We start from the raw sequence: 14,941 nt of genomic DNA, 5'->3' as shown, positions 1-14,941 counted from the left end.
TCTCTTGCTTTCCGGTTCGGCCGGGAAACGGGAAGCGGCGGGCGGCGAGGGAGGGCCGTCGACGAAGGCTGGTCCCTCAGGTTGGGGCGCGTGTCCGAGAGAGTGGGGGGGGTGTCGTTGGGGGGTTGACGGAGAGAAGCGGTGGGGAGCCTCGAGCGGCATAAGAAGCCCTCACAACAGCTGGGAGGGCCGGCGTGCGTGCGTGCGAGTGCCCGCCTCGCTCCCCTCAGCCGGGAGAATGTGGAAGGGAACTTTCCCCGTCGCCTTTCCCCCTCACGGAGCCCCTTCGCCGCCCCCGGGCACGCTTTCCCCCCGGTGGTGACCCTGTCGTCATCGTCCCCACTTCCACCGGGGCGTGTGAGGCGGTCGGAGGGCGGGTGCTGCTCCCCCCAAGCATGAGTGCGGGGTCTGACGCCCCCAGGAAAAGGATCAGGTCGGACCCCCCGCTCGCCCCCTCTGCCGTCGGCAGCAGCAGCAGCAGCAGCAGCTCGGAAGAAGAAGCTCAGCCCCCTTCCTGGAAGAGGAAAGTGACCCAGTGGCAGCCGCCTCTTCCCTTCAGCAGGGAGCAAAGGTCCAGCAGCAGCAAAGCCAGTCCCGCAGTCACAGTGGGGAACAAAGGTTCGCGTCGCCGTGGGGATCCTTTCTCTACAAAAAGAAGAAATAAGGCCATTCTTAGTCACTTGCTTTTCTCATCCGGTTTGCTGGGGGTGGGGAAAGGGGTGTGTGCATTTCCATTTCCTACCCATCAGTTCCATGGGGTTCCATTGCCACCGCTGCCTTAATGCTCTCCACCCAAAAGCCAAGAGCTTTTGGGTTTACGGTGCCAGCCTTGATCCCTGTGCTCTGCTTAGGAGAAGGGTTGCGGCCCTTCCAAGCCAGTTTATGTCAGGATCACGCTTGGGTTTAAGGCTGTGGTCCATGAGACGCGCTGCAACTTGGAAGAGAACCCGAGGGTCATCTAGGCCCCCCCCCTGCAGTGCCGGAATCTTTTGCCCGACATGGGACTTGAACCCACGGGCCTGGGATTTAAGAGTCTTGTGCTCTACCAATTGATGGAAACGGGCCCACTGAATAAAGTGATACTAGTTTCTTACTCAACGTGTGTAGGATTGGGCTGTAAAGTAGATAGATTAGGCATAGTCGCTTGCAGTAATTTAAAACAAGTTCTGATGCTTTTGTCACATTACCTTTAAAAACTGAAAATCATTGTCCTGCTTTTATAATGTAATAGTTTGACAAGATAGTGGCTCCATCTAAGAAGAGTGGTCACTTCCGCTTTACAGAACATGCTGCAATGAAAAGGGAAGCCATATAAGAGCATTCTTGGCTTGGTGTTCATTTGACAATAATTAACTGACAACAGTATTTGACTAGTCAATTTATTGGCATCACAGTTCTGTATAATGTTGTTCTACAACTCTTATGAGTACTTGGAACAAAGGGTATGCTTCTGAATTTGATTGTTTTAGCATCTCAGATTAGTTGTTGAGGCCTTGGTAACGTGTGTTTAGGAAGGCCAGAATGTATTAAGATAATTATTATTTGATCAATCAAGATTGATGAAAGATAGGAACTATCTAGTACAAAGAAAGTTGCTTGGTAAAACTCAAAGTTGTGAGTAAAAATTCTCTGCCTGAGAAAAGGATACAATGTTGGTATACAGTGGCATGAGTGTCTTGTGGCACTTGAAAAACTAACCCAGTTATTATGGCATGAGCTTTCATAGGCAAGAGCATACATATTTCATGGAATCCATACAGTGTAGCGAAAATGTCAGAAATTATACACACTTGGGTGTGTAAGGCACGAGTCTGAGAGAATTTGAGTGGAGCTTCCTTTTGAACCAGAAGTGGAGCTTCTGTTACTGAAGAAATCTCTTGGTTTGCAGTGCTCTTTTTAGCTTTTCTTAGCACAACAGCTTCTCAAGGCATTGTCTCAAATGCACTGGTCTTTTTTTCATTGTATCAATTCCGGACAATTTTATTTTTGAATAATTCAAATAGTACACACTATTTGATTGTACATATAAATTCATCCAACTTTCTGTTAGTACCGGTAGTAACCTGAAAATAGCATCTGATTTAATAGTTTTGAATTTGCTTTACCTTCATGGAGTAAAGCATGAACAGAATTGGAGATGACTCAAGAAATGTCATTTCTAGGAGTACACATTTTTATTAAATAACTGGTGGTATTAGTAATTTGATTACTCAGATAACTTATTGTTATCATATCATACAGATATGCTTCTCAGGAAGCTATGATTGGCTGCAGCTGCCTTTTGAGCATGCCCCACTGACTTACCAGAGTTAGCTAAAGCACCATGAAACAAGTTTGGAGTTTGCAGAAAATTCAGATGCCGAGACAGTTATAAAATATTATATTGTATCTCTTATGGTTTTAAAATAGGAAGCTTGTTGTTGCAATATATTGTACTGTGGTTCATCTTTCCCCCCTCTAGTTTACAAACAAAGGAGGATTACCTCTTGGATGGAGAATAAAGGACCCAAAACAGTGGAATCAAAAAGGTAAAAACAGAACACAGGGGTAATTTATTTATCCAGAATGTAACAAAAGGAGAGAAAAGGACTCATAATCAAAATATGCCTGGTACTTCTGTTCATTCTACACTTACTGCGTCTCCACCCCCATCATTCAGCCCGGACATTGAGGTCCAGCGCTGAGGGCCTTCTGGCGGTTCCCTTACTGCAAGAAGTGAGGTTACAGGGAACTAGGCAGAGGGCCTTCTCGGTAGTGGTGCCTACCCTGTGGAACACCCTGCCATCATATGTCAAGGAAATAAACAACTATCTGACTTTTAGAAGACATCTGAAGACAGCCCTGTTTAGGGAAGCTGTCTGATGTTTTATCACTCTATTATTATTATTATTATTATCATCATCATCATTAATTATGTTGGGAGCCGCCCAGAGTATAAATAATAAATTATTATTATTATTATTAACCGCAGTATTTTGCTCTAGCTGCAGCTTCTGGACCAGGTGCAAGGGTAGCCCCACATTGAATGCATTGCATTATCAAGTCTTGAGGTTACCAATGCATGAACTTGCTCTTTTGAGCCCTGTCCCTGATGGTTGGTGAAATTTAACTGGGTGTGTTGAGCCGGTGGGCCCTGGGCATGGGGGATGCCTGCTACCTTAAAGAAGGTGGTGTGGCGGCTACTACTGAAGAAAATGGCCTTGGACCCAAAGAATTGCAACAACTTTATTAAAATAGTGATGCGTTAATATAGCATTAATTTGTGGGAAGATAAACATCAGTTTTACCTTTGGTTATGGGTCAACATTTTATTTGTATTTGTGTTGTTTTTCTTTTTACAGCTCACAAAACAAAACTTGCAGCACAGAAGCAGAGTCCAAAATGACATTTGTAAAACAAGACAATGTTTTTGAACATGAAGTGAAAAATGCTGAGGATGTTCTTCAACAGGGCTGTTCCAGATTACCTGTGGAAATGAATACCAAGCATGTGGCCTTGCCACAGACTGCCGCCCTGCGTAATTGGGAAGCTGAGCAGCTAGGTAGGGATCAGCTTTCAGAAGCAGAGTCTTTGAAAGGAATCCAAACTGGAGACCAGTTGAAAAATGCTAATGCTAATCAAACACATAAAACTGGCAGTCAGACCCATCGGGGTTGCAATGAAAATCAGGAAAACTGTACTCATAGGAAACTTTCATCAGGCAGCCCTGTGAAGGTAGCAAATATAAAACAGCCATCAAAAGACTGTGATCCAGAAAGGCAAGCGACTTTGCAAAATTTGCAGCCGTTTAAGAACTACAACTCTGAGCATGTAACTTGCATAGCTGTTGAGTCAGATGATGTGGATGTAGTGCCCGAGAGCCCACTTTCAGATGCAGGCTGTGATGCTTGCTCACCTGATTTGTATGGCACTCAGAAAAGTGATCAAGGATGCTGGGGGGAATCTCCTTTTGAGAAAGAGAGTGAACCTGACTCACCAATGGATGTAGATAATTCCAAAAACAGCTGTCAGGGCTCAGAGGCTGATGAAGAAACCAGTCCACTTCTTGAGGACCGAGAAAACATTGATGTGCCAAAAGCACCAAACAAATCCTCGCGGTATCGAAAGGCAGATGCTGACTTGGATTCAAGAAAGTCACAGTCCCGGAGAGGTGAAGGTGCTCGATTTAATCTCCACTTGGAAGGGATGGATAATCAAGTCAAACAGGGTGAAACGCCCACTGAATCACCTGGGATATCATTAGCTGTGTCATCGGAATGCAAAGGTGCCAAACATTGTGGGAGGAAGGACTCTAAAATTACTTCCCATTTCATGAGGGTTCCCAGGACAGAGGAGAAAAGGTAATCTGTCTCCCCTTCTTCTTTCCATACTATTGTACTTAAGTAGCACTGCAGTTAGAATTTCATTCTTGTCTATATAGTAAAAAATCTATGAAAACAGTCAAAAACATGTCTAATTGTTACTTTAACATGAGCTATTGGGTAAGCTAAGGCTTGTGCAGCAACTACAACTCCTACTGGACAGGTATAACTTTGCTCTGGTAACTTCCAGGTTAGACTACCTTAAGGCCTTCTTTGTGGGATGCCTTTGAAGATTGATCAGAAACTTCAGTTTGTTTAAAATACAGTTGTGAGCCTAAATGGGACCAGCTGTAGCAGAGGTGGTGAATTGGATCATCCAGACTTCCACCCACCTTGGGTCATTTCGACAAGTGCAAGGGGCCATCCACCTGACAATCACCAGAAGCAACGTTATCAGGTGGAATGTTTTCCTTTGCTTGTGCAGTTTGAAATCAAACCATATAGGCAAAGGTACAGGGTTTTGCATGCATCACCAATCTGCTGATTGGTGGTGCCTGCAAATCCCACTTATGGCAGGGAGTCGTATCCTTTCCTGCCTTGCATCTGTCTTATAGGATGTCAGGTGTAGGACAGGTTGGAGTGACTTGAAGAAAACGGCTCCGCAGGCCAAACTAGGGCTCCTGCCATGCCTAATTAGACCTGTGACCTGGAGTTAACCCACCACTGGATTACAGGGATCATAGTGTCTCAACAGGTCCTAAACAGTTTCATTTTGATGCATGTGAAAGTGTTGGTGCTTATGTTTAAAGCTCTCAATTGCTTGTGACTAGGGTATCTAAAGTTGTCTATTTCCACATGAATGGAATGGTTCGCCCTTTTGCTGGTTTTTATTGCTCTACTGTTGGTATTCTATTATTGTTAATAATCATAGAGTTGGAAGGGACCCTGGGGATTATCTAGTCAAACTCCCTGCAATGCAAGAATATGCAGCCTGTCAATATGGGGATTGAACACACAAACTTGGCATTATCAGCACCATGCTTTAACCAACTGAGCTAATTTGATTCATGATGGGTTGTGTGCGTGAAATTGTTGGCTGCTTTGGGAGCTACCTGATGAAGAGTGGTATATAAATTATTTTCATAAATGAATAAATCTTGTGTATCCTGCAAACATCTCCCAAGATTAACTGAATATGCTCACTTGAGTTTATCATGTGTCCATTGTTTTAGGACAGCAGGTGAGCATTTTGAGTGTACAGCAGATCCCTTACCCACCACTCAACATTAAGTTTCTTAAAAAGAACTTCAATGATGACTTGGATGTGTGAAATAGTCATCATAGATTAAACATCATAGCTCTTTCCTATTACTTGATTTCACCTCAAACACAGCACTTTTCAAGAAAAGTGGTTCACTCATGCAGTTGTGAGCTGCATGTTACGTGACAAGAAGAAATGTATTACCAAATGATGCATTATTGAATGATATGCATGTTCATATGCTCAGCTGTGTGTGTGTGTTTGTGTTGCAGTGCAAATTTTGCTTCCCCTCCCTCCAAAATACAAGGATATTTATGGAGGGGGTGAGTATAAGTGCCTCTGATAATATTATATTTAGCCCCCAGTGTGTAATAATAATCCTCTGTTTATATTTTGGAGGGAATGAAATTATTTCTGTTAGATAAAAAGCATCAGGCTACTTTACATGATGCAAACATACTGCATTACTGGTTTTGAATGTTATAAAAACAAAAAAAAATATGTTTGATCTCTGTTCAGCGAAAAGTCATGCTTAAGATGATAATTTATCTTTCATTTCAATGGCAGGAATGAACAATGTGAGTTAAAGCCACCTCGACCAGGAAGGAAGATTGCTAAATATACCCCTCCTCTACTTCCAACTAATAAAAAATGGTTTGGGACACCAATTGAAGAGATGAGAAGAATGCCAATGTGTGGGACTCGTCTGCCACATTTGAGGCCATCTGCCAATCATACAGTGACAATCAGAGTATGCTTTACCAACAAAACTTCCCTTTGTAAATTAAAGCTAGACAGTTTTTGTTCTTTTCATAAAGTCTGGATTAAGTATTGATTCAGCAGGTTGTGGAGGTCTTTAGATCACCATGCCTTGAGAATAGTAGACCCTAGAATTCAGAAGAGCAGCATTTAGGGGCTAACTACCTGTTGCACACAGGTGTAAATATTCATGCCCGGTTGCCATTTTTTGTTTTAAAAGGACGACCACTTCAGGAAGGGATGTGTGAGATCACAGAAGTGTGGAATGCAGGCACTTAAACATGTTTCTGCCTGCAACTTAGCTCAAAATTGCCTCTTTGCTCTTCTAGAGGGAGAGCAGTTTGTTAAGTAGCTCTGCATAGCATTTCAGCCTAAGTTAGAACTACCTTCAGTGGTACCTTGGTTCTCTAACAGCTTAGTTGTCGAACAAATCGGCTCCCGAACGCCGCAAACCTGGACATAAGTGTTACAGTTTGTGAACGTTTTTCGGAAGCTGAACATCCAATGCAGCTTCCACTTGAGTGCAGGAAGCTCCTGCAGCCAATCAGAAGTTGTGCCTTTGTTTTCAAATGGTTCCGGGAGTAGAATGGACTCCCGGAACGGATTAAGTTCAAGAACCAAGGTACCACTGTACTTTTGCATAGTACTGAATATGTTTGTTTTGGTGTAATGCAAATTTTTGCATACTGCATAGACTGGACATTATTGCCTGTGTATTTTTGGATATATATTTATATTTTAAGTTGCATTGTACTTGCAGATAAGATCACAGGTAATTTCTTCCTTTTTGTAAGATTTAGTACAGTGCTCCTTACATATTTTCTCTGTTGCAGGTAGATCTTTTGAAGGAAGGAGAAGTGCCTAAACCTTTCCCAACACATTATAAGGATTTGTGGGACAATAAGCATGTTAAGATGCCTTGTTCAGAACAAAATTTATATCCTGTAGAAGATGAGGTGAGGCATGCTAAAAATTTGGGCGATAAAACTTTTGTCAGGCTAAAAACTGTACCAAGTTTCTTAGATATGCTCTAAATTCATAATCATAAATTATTGTGGTTTTAGACGATTTGTTCAAGTTTGATAACTATTCTAATGCATGTGACGTATTGCACTACATTTAGTGTGTGAATCCAGATAATTGTGTAACAGCATGACAGCTCATTTTCCTGCCTGCTACTTTTAAATATGATTGCTTAGCACTGATAAAGTGTTTGTATTATGAGTGAAGATAAAGTTGCCATAAACGACCCTCACTTCTTGCTACAGTGGCTTGTATTGAGAAGGTTAACACAGTAGGTCCATGCCAATATATTTCCATGGGCTACAAAAATCCATGGTTCCAAGCTATCCTATTTCAGCAGGGCAACAAATGAACAAACTTTGAGCCAAATAATTATATCTAAATATTAGAAGCTGTTTATTAGCTCCTTGGGCTTATGGTAGAATTTGAGGTGATATTATTGGTTTGTGTAATTCCACGCTTTTCATTTTTTAAAAGTATAGCTCCCCATCCCAAAGGTTCACGGCAGTTGATTTTACAGCATAGAAAGGATTGCAGAGGTTCATAGAACATTACAGACAGAGCAGTGGAAGATTTCAAAAGCATACAAGTTGCTTTTATGGGTCATGTAGTCAATCTAGTGTTCTCTTTGCGTCAGTGGCCAGTTTGATTCCTCCAAAAAGCAGGACATGAGATTGATTCTCTCCCTTGGTTGCTAGTGTATGATATTCAGCAAAGTTGCTTCTGTACATAGTGGACTGGTTTCCCCATTAATTTGATTAATTACTGGAAATCTCCATGTTTTGTTGATAGTGAAGTCCTTGATTAGTTATGTGGCATGTGAAGAAGTACTTCCTTTTTGTCATTCCTGAATCCGCTGCTAAATGACTTCACTAAGCATAAAGACAAAGACACCATATAATCATATGGTGTATGGAAGACCTTTGTTGTCATTCTGATGTATATACAATTTATTTTTCTAGAGTCCACAAAGACTAAAAAATGCTGAGTACTGAGTTGTTTGATATACCTGACATTTGGAAGAGTCACCTTACCTTACCTTAGAGCCAACTTGAGTGTACTTGTACAGCTTTCAGAAAAAATGTGTGAAAGCCAAGCATTTCAAGAGTCCGCAAACATTGATACCACGGTGTCCAATAATTTAATGCTATAGATTAGTGTGTAGTCTCCATTCCTGATACCCCCCTTTGTTTTTGTTTGTTTAAACATGCTGGCATTTTCCCTATTAGCTAAACTATGATGTCGGATCAACCTCTGGTGCTGAATCACTAATTTTGCCACATCTCCCCATAGTCATCTGATTCACTGACTGAATGAGAACTAGCTGCAGCATTTTATTTTCCTCAGTCCTTGTTCTTGCTTCTGTGCTTACCTATGTCTGCAGCTCTCCTCTTTGCCCCCACCTTACCAGAGTCGAACTCCAGTCCCTCAGCTCTTCTTCAGGTAGCAGAGTCCACTTGTAACTGGCCTCAATCTTTTCCCCGGAGAAGGGATGAAATTAGACATTTCCCACCAGTCCCTTCAGCATAGTTCTTCCAAGGTTGATTGAAGAAAAAGCTATGTGTAGCTGTTATAGGAAAGGTTCTTCAGCAGAAAAACCTGGAGTGGACTTTTATTTTTTGTTTTGTGGAAAAAGGATGGTATTCACTACTTGTATTTTTAGCCATGAAAACATATTGTATTGTTTCTCGAAACAAATAAAGCTTTGTTGGGGGATGTGTGTAAGGAGTGAAGAACAGTAAGAGCTGTTCAACCATGGTACAGTCTCCCTTAGGAGGCTGTGGACTCTCCATCCTTGGAGGATTTTAAGCAGAAGTTAGATGGCCATCTGTCATGGATGCTTTAGCAGATATTCCTGCATTAAAGGGGGTTGGACTAGATGACCCTTGTTATCCCATCCAACTGTATGATTCTATGAATCTTCGTATGGCAGGAAAGTTGGAAAGGTCTATGTGAGATGATATTAATCTTGAATTGCTGCTGAGTTGGAGTTGAGAGGGAAACAAGGGCTACATTTTGCAAAGTGGAAGTCTTAATTATGTACAGCTCCTAGAGAGATGAGTGCAGCCTTAATTTTTTGGAAAGAGCCTTTGAGAGAGCCAGGCTTTTAGGGGAGGTATTCCATCTGCCCTGTAAGTCTTCATCCTGAATTCTGTGTGAGGAACAGCAGGCTGTATTTGCTCAGGCCAAAGGGTAAGACACATTGCATGTGCTAAGAGGTGCATCTATAGCAAAAATAATTGTTGGCTACCGTATCAAATTTCAGTTTATGGAGTCCTGCGAATTCTAAAACTGAACCAATAGATCTCTCCTCTTTTCCTCCATAATTGTGACACAGCTACCAAGTAGGCAGCCATTCTATTCCGATTCACTATTACAGTATTTTCATGTTAGTTGTAGCCTGAATAAAATTTTCTAAGCTGAATCATAAATATTATTTTCTTTCTTTCTTAAGAATGGTGAAAGAACTGCTGGGAGCCGATGGGAATTAATCCAGACTTCACTGCTTAAGAAGTTCACCAGCTCCCGTGATTTGAAGGTAAGGCGGAAAAACACTATGCTTTCTAAAAAAACACAATTGGCTGCATTTGGTTGTCATGCTAAACCATAATTTAGCATGATGTGAACCAACATATGCTAGTAGGTCCCCTTTCCTCCTCCGGCACTGTGGCTAAGAGGAATTTGGAAACTTTCTCTTCAGTTTTGCCTAACAATAGCTTACCATATCATCTGAGCTGACAAACTGGTTAATGTTAACTGTGACTTGATTGAAACAAGCCAGTTTGAAATCATGGTTTCATCAAAGAGATTTCTACCTATTGCCATAGTAAGAAAATTGGAAATGTTGGAAGTTTCCACTTAACAATATTAGAGAGTGGATGACCTGATTTAGTATGGTTACATTTTTGCACTCCCCAAAGCATGAGCATATCAAGTGGACTTCGTGATTTGGAGAGGTGACATGTTTGAAATGCTGATTACCCTGACCATCAGATATGCTACCATTTCCTCCTATCTTGGCAACTGGCAAGGTACACACAGCCTGTGATTTGGGTGGCTTAACAAAATCAAAACTTTGGAACTCTTTGGGGAAATTCTAAAACTGAACAAATACTTCTCTGCTAGTTTCCTCCAAACAGGTTGTTTAAGAACAGGTGAAAGTACAATGATATTTCTCATCTTTCAACTCAATCACCTTTTAAGGGCTTCTCTTTACAGTTGCATCAGATGCATGACAAGTAGAATTGTGTGGTCTGATTAGATAGTATTTTTTAAAATAATACATCTACATTAGAATGAATAAAATGCTTGGCACCAGTATCCATGAAAAATACATTTAAATACTAAATTTCAGTTCAATGATTTTAAAAATAAACGATTCCTATCAATAACACTTTTAATTACTGTAGAGCAATTCAACCAGTTGACTTATCTGAACCTGCAAATTCAAAAGCATTAGAACCAATGCTTTTTTTCTTTAAAAAGAGGTGCCAGAACTCACCGTGAACGCCTCTCTTGTTCTCTTATAATGGCAATGGCGCCCACCTGAGAGGTGCTGGAACTGTGTTCCGGTGAGTTCCAGCTGAAAAAAGCCCTGATTAGAACTATGAGTAAGATTCAGCTTCCTTTTTTCCCTTTTAGCTAGAATACTGTTCCTGTGTCAGAGCAATCTAAGCCAAAACAAGCGCACAACTTTTGTCATGCTTCATTTGTCTTTTAAATGAATAAAATATCTCTTGATCTCATTTTCAAGATCTATATTAATTAGCAGTCTCCTTTTCATACCCAGGTCTTCTGTCTGCAACAGGGGAGACATGTTGAATATTTTATTATACATGTCCATCTTTTTTTCTTCTTTCTTCCAGATGCAAAGGACAAAAACCTTTTACCTCCAGTGTTGTATAGAAGAAGAAATTTTGGCAGGTAGTGAGAAATGCTATAGTTGAAATTCCATCCTCTATACAACTGTGAAAAGTAAAGGAATACTGGCCTCTCTCTGTCTTAAAAGCATAATAATAAAAGTGGTATGACATCACAATACAACCCACTTAGGTCAGGATGTGATTCACCAGTTAACTGGAAACCAGTGACATATAGAGAGAGCAGTGAAATGTTTACGTTGATCTGTGGAGAATAGTCACTTTGTGCAGAGGTTTCTTACCTCCTCAAAATATTAGGCCATTTAGAAACTGGAAAATCTAATACTTGCAAATAAATTGTTGTTTCACATAAGCCACTATGTATTAGCACCAATTGCCCAGCTGCCTTTTGAACCAGGAAATTATTGAGTTAGTACAAAGTAACTGGAAGGTGTACATAAGCTTGGGTAGATTCTTTTTTAAGAACATGTTCAGAAAGCCAAACTGGTCAAAATCACTGAGAGTCTATTAAATAAATTTCCTGTAGGTGCTGCTATCCTCATATGTATGTCAGTATACTTCTTTTGTTGGAAAAAACGGAAACTGGGCGTGTAGAGTATGTGCTTATAATTACAGCATTTTCTTTGTTTTTTACAATAATGTGTAGTTCTTGTTAAGTCCTTGCTGTAGCCCATTTCACAATGCTGGAATGCGTAATCCATTATGGTGAAATTTAAAGCTGAATATCCTCATGGAAAAAATTGTGTTTTTTTCCTTTAAGTATTCTTAATTTGAGCTTCCAAGATTCTCAGAACAGGGTGGTCTGCCATGCATGCACAGTCAAGACCCATATATGTTTAGCTTCAGCAAGGTGGCAGCATCATTTTCCGTTGCGTTCTGCCCTGCAGCCATAGTTGGTGTAGACAAATTTAAGTTGGTTTGTGTGATATAAGAGTAAATATTTATTTATTGAATTTATATACTGCCCTATACCCCAAGGTCCCAGGGCGGCTCACAGAACAAAACCAGAACACATAATCACAAAATATATAATCAAAAACAACAACTCAGTAACACCCCCAACTCAATAACCCTCCAATAATTGATTTCAAAATGCCTAAATGGTTGTTTCAACACAATCTTCTGGGAAGGCAAAGAAATGTAATACCTGATCAGTTCTTTTATGAATGAGTAGTTCTGTTAGTGTTGTGACACTAATGCTTTAGTAATGTGTAAAGAATAAAAAGTAACTTGATAATTTTGCCTATATGATAGAAGCTCATTCTACATCCTTATTCATGTACTACCAATATAGAGAAAATACCTTTTCTAAATGGGACACAATTATTATTGTAGCTCAAGGTCCTTTGTAATGCAAGTGGTGTTGAATTATGGGGTTTTCAGTGTTTCTTAGGTGCCTACCAATGACAATAAAGCAAAATAATTAAACCTGCTATCGAGGTTGGTGGTGGCCTGAGTTTGCAGCACAGAAGATAAAAAGAGGCTTGAATTGAAATTGATCACACCTGTGCTAATGGAAGGGGTTAATTAGCTAACCTATATATTTACCTGAATGTATTGTTAGTCCAGTGAATGTATTAAGTATAAAAGTGCCCCTGTTAAGCTTTTCTGTATGAAACTGCTCTGTAAAGCTGTGAACTTTGATCTGCATTGTACTTCTCTCTGGCAAGCTTTGCCATACTAAGTGTCTGGAGATAAGAACAGTAGACCTTACGCAGAGAGTACTGTAGCTGTCCTTGCAGAGAGGAACTGTTGCCTAGGTCAAGAGATAGGATGGCCTTGCTGGAAGTGCGCAAGAACCAACACTGGGCTAAATGTTCTTTTGCCTTATATGTCCTTTGCCTTATATGTATAACAGGAAATGTACAACAGGAAATGTTCCTTATATGGACAAGAGGAAGTTTTCTGGGGTGGGAAGAGAGCCAGAGAACTGTCTATAACAGTGGTGGCGAACCTATGGCACGCGTGCCCAAGTGGGCACGCAGAGCCCTCTCTGTGGGCACGCGCGCCATCGCCCCATCACCCGCCCCTCGCCCACCCCCCTTCGCTCTGACCAATCAAAACGTGACTGAACCCTAGGGGCGGGCTGTTGAAAACGAGCGGTACAATCAGAACGCGCCTTCCCTCAGGGAGCGTTTCCCCCCCCCCTTCCAATATAGTCTCAGCTTTCCTCCCACCCTCGCTACTGCCACAGCCAATCAGAGCGCCCCGCCGGGGGAGGCTCGCTCTCCTGTCACGGAGGGCAGAGGTTTAACGGGCGCGCTTCTCCCTCCTCCTCTTTCCCCTCCCTCCCTCCCTTCCTTCCCACCCGCTTCCCTTTTTGTCTTCGTCATTCGGGCGCGTCCCCTTCTCCTCCGCCTCAACAGTCGGTAGCCAAGCCAGGGAAGGAGCGGCCTGGCGGAAGGGACACGCCTTATCCACCCTCCGTCCCTCCCTCAGCCGAAGCCGCCTCCGCCGCCGCCGCCCCCCCTTCTCCGCCGCCCCCATGTCGGCCCCGCTGAAGAAGGGCCACGGCGGGCTGATCGGGCTCGTGAAGGACGCCTTCCAGCCACACCACCAACACCTCTGCCCCCACCAGCCGTGGGCAAGAAGATGGCCGAGAAGTGCTGAAAGGCAACTCTTTATTTTGAAAACATTATACATAAAGTGCAGATATAAGTTCAACAACTCTGGGGTACTCCTCCCCCCCCAAAAAAAAGCTCAACAACTCTCCCCCATTATCCCCCGGATTGGCACTTTGTGATAAATCATTGGGTTTTGGGTTGTAGTTTGGGCACTCTGTCTCTAAAAGGTTCGCCACCACTGGTCTATAAGAACTGTCTGAAATTTGACTAGTTTTGTACTTGCTTGGCTATCTAAACACCGAAGTACCTCTGCATGCAGAAATTAAATCTTTCTCTCTCTGAAGCCAGAAGCCTCAGGTTTTTTTTTTGCTTCCATGTTTTCTCACCGGGCGCAACAATGGGAACCCGTAGGGGCAAATAAGGCTCCACTAACATCTCTGTAAGGCAGTCTGGCATCCTTCCATTCATGTTTGTATTCTTATCCTGTCATCTATAGAAGTAACTGTTTGACCCTATCTTGATACAGTTGCTAGAAAAGGGGTAGGTGGTTCAAGATGTTGATGAAGTGGGACTCAAATGAATGACTACATGCTTCACCGTTAAATGAACATTGCATCAATTCTGCAAGCTCCTACTGCATGAAAGATAGCACAGTGAAATATTGCCGTGCTGCACTTTGAGAATGATTAGTACAAATAGACTGTTTTATTGGACAATCTGTATGCTACTGCATTGCGTAGTATACTTTGTCAGCATTTTTCCCACCTTGCCTGAGGAAGCTCTATGTAACAGACGGTCACTTCATGTTCTCATTCAAAAGGGTCAAAAGAGTGAATTGGGTTATGATGACCATTGAGGTTTTAATACATACAGTTCCCACCTTGGCTGAAGCCCAAGGGGAATTGGTTCCCGAGTCACAGGACACCTGGTTGGAGCTCTTTGCATGAAATAGCAGAGTTACAAACAAAAGAAAACAACATAAAAAGCTGGTTGGAGATTTCGCACAAAAGCTTATCAAAGGCTAAATGTGGATGGGGGTGACGGACGGATGACTATCTTACGCAGGCTGGCAGCATCCCTGTTTAAAAAGCTCTCATGCTAAATCCCCAGACTGCATTTTGAACTTAATGGAATTTAAAAGTTATTGGGGGT

General features: G+C 42.0%; 1 protein-coding gene across 1 annotated transcript in view; it reads left to right on the top strand.

Annotated features, from left to right (window-relative positions):
- The first annotated feature begins 160 nt into the window (after positions 1 to 160).
- The window catches only part of PARG (poly(ADP-ribose) glycohydrolase), a 66,599-nt gene continuing 51,818 nt past the window's right edge, over positions 161 to 14,941 (top strand). Inside the window, exons 1-6 of the mRNA XM_033148785.1 lie at positions 161 to 618; positions 2,462 to 2,528; positions 3,342 to 4,340; positions 6,130 to 6,313; positions 7,155 to 7,277; positions 9,800 to 9,883. Coding sequence (XP_033004676.1) covers positions 396 to 618; positions 2,462 to 2,528; positions 3,342 to 4,340; positions 6,130 to 6,313; positions 7,155 to 7,277; positions 9,800 to 9,883 — 1,680 coding nt within the window. The 5' untranslated portion in view covers positions 161 to 395. The remainder of the gene's footprint in view (positions 619 to 2,461; positions 2,529 to 3,341; positions 4,341 to 6,129; positions 6,314 to 7,154; positions 7,278 to 9,799; positions 9,884 to 14,941) is intronic.

Source organism: Lacerta agilis, chromosome 5 (genome assembly GCF_009819535.1).
Source record: "Lacerta agilis isolate rLacAgi1 chromosome 5, rLacAgi1.pri, whole genome shotgun sequence".
Taxonomy (NCBI): domain Eukaryota; kingdom Metazoa; phylum Chordata; class Lepidosauria; order Squamata; family Lacertidae; genus Lacerta; species Lacerta agilis.
Note: the sequence above shows the minus strand (reverse complement) of the source record. Positions and strands in the feature narration are given on the sequence as shown.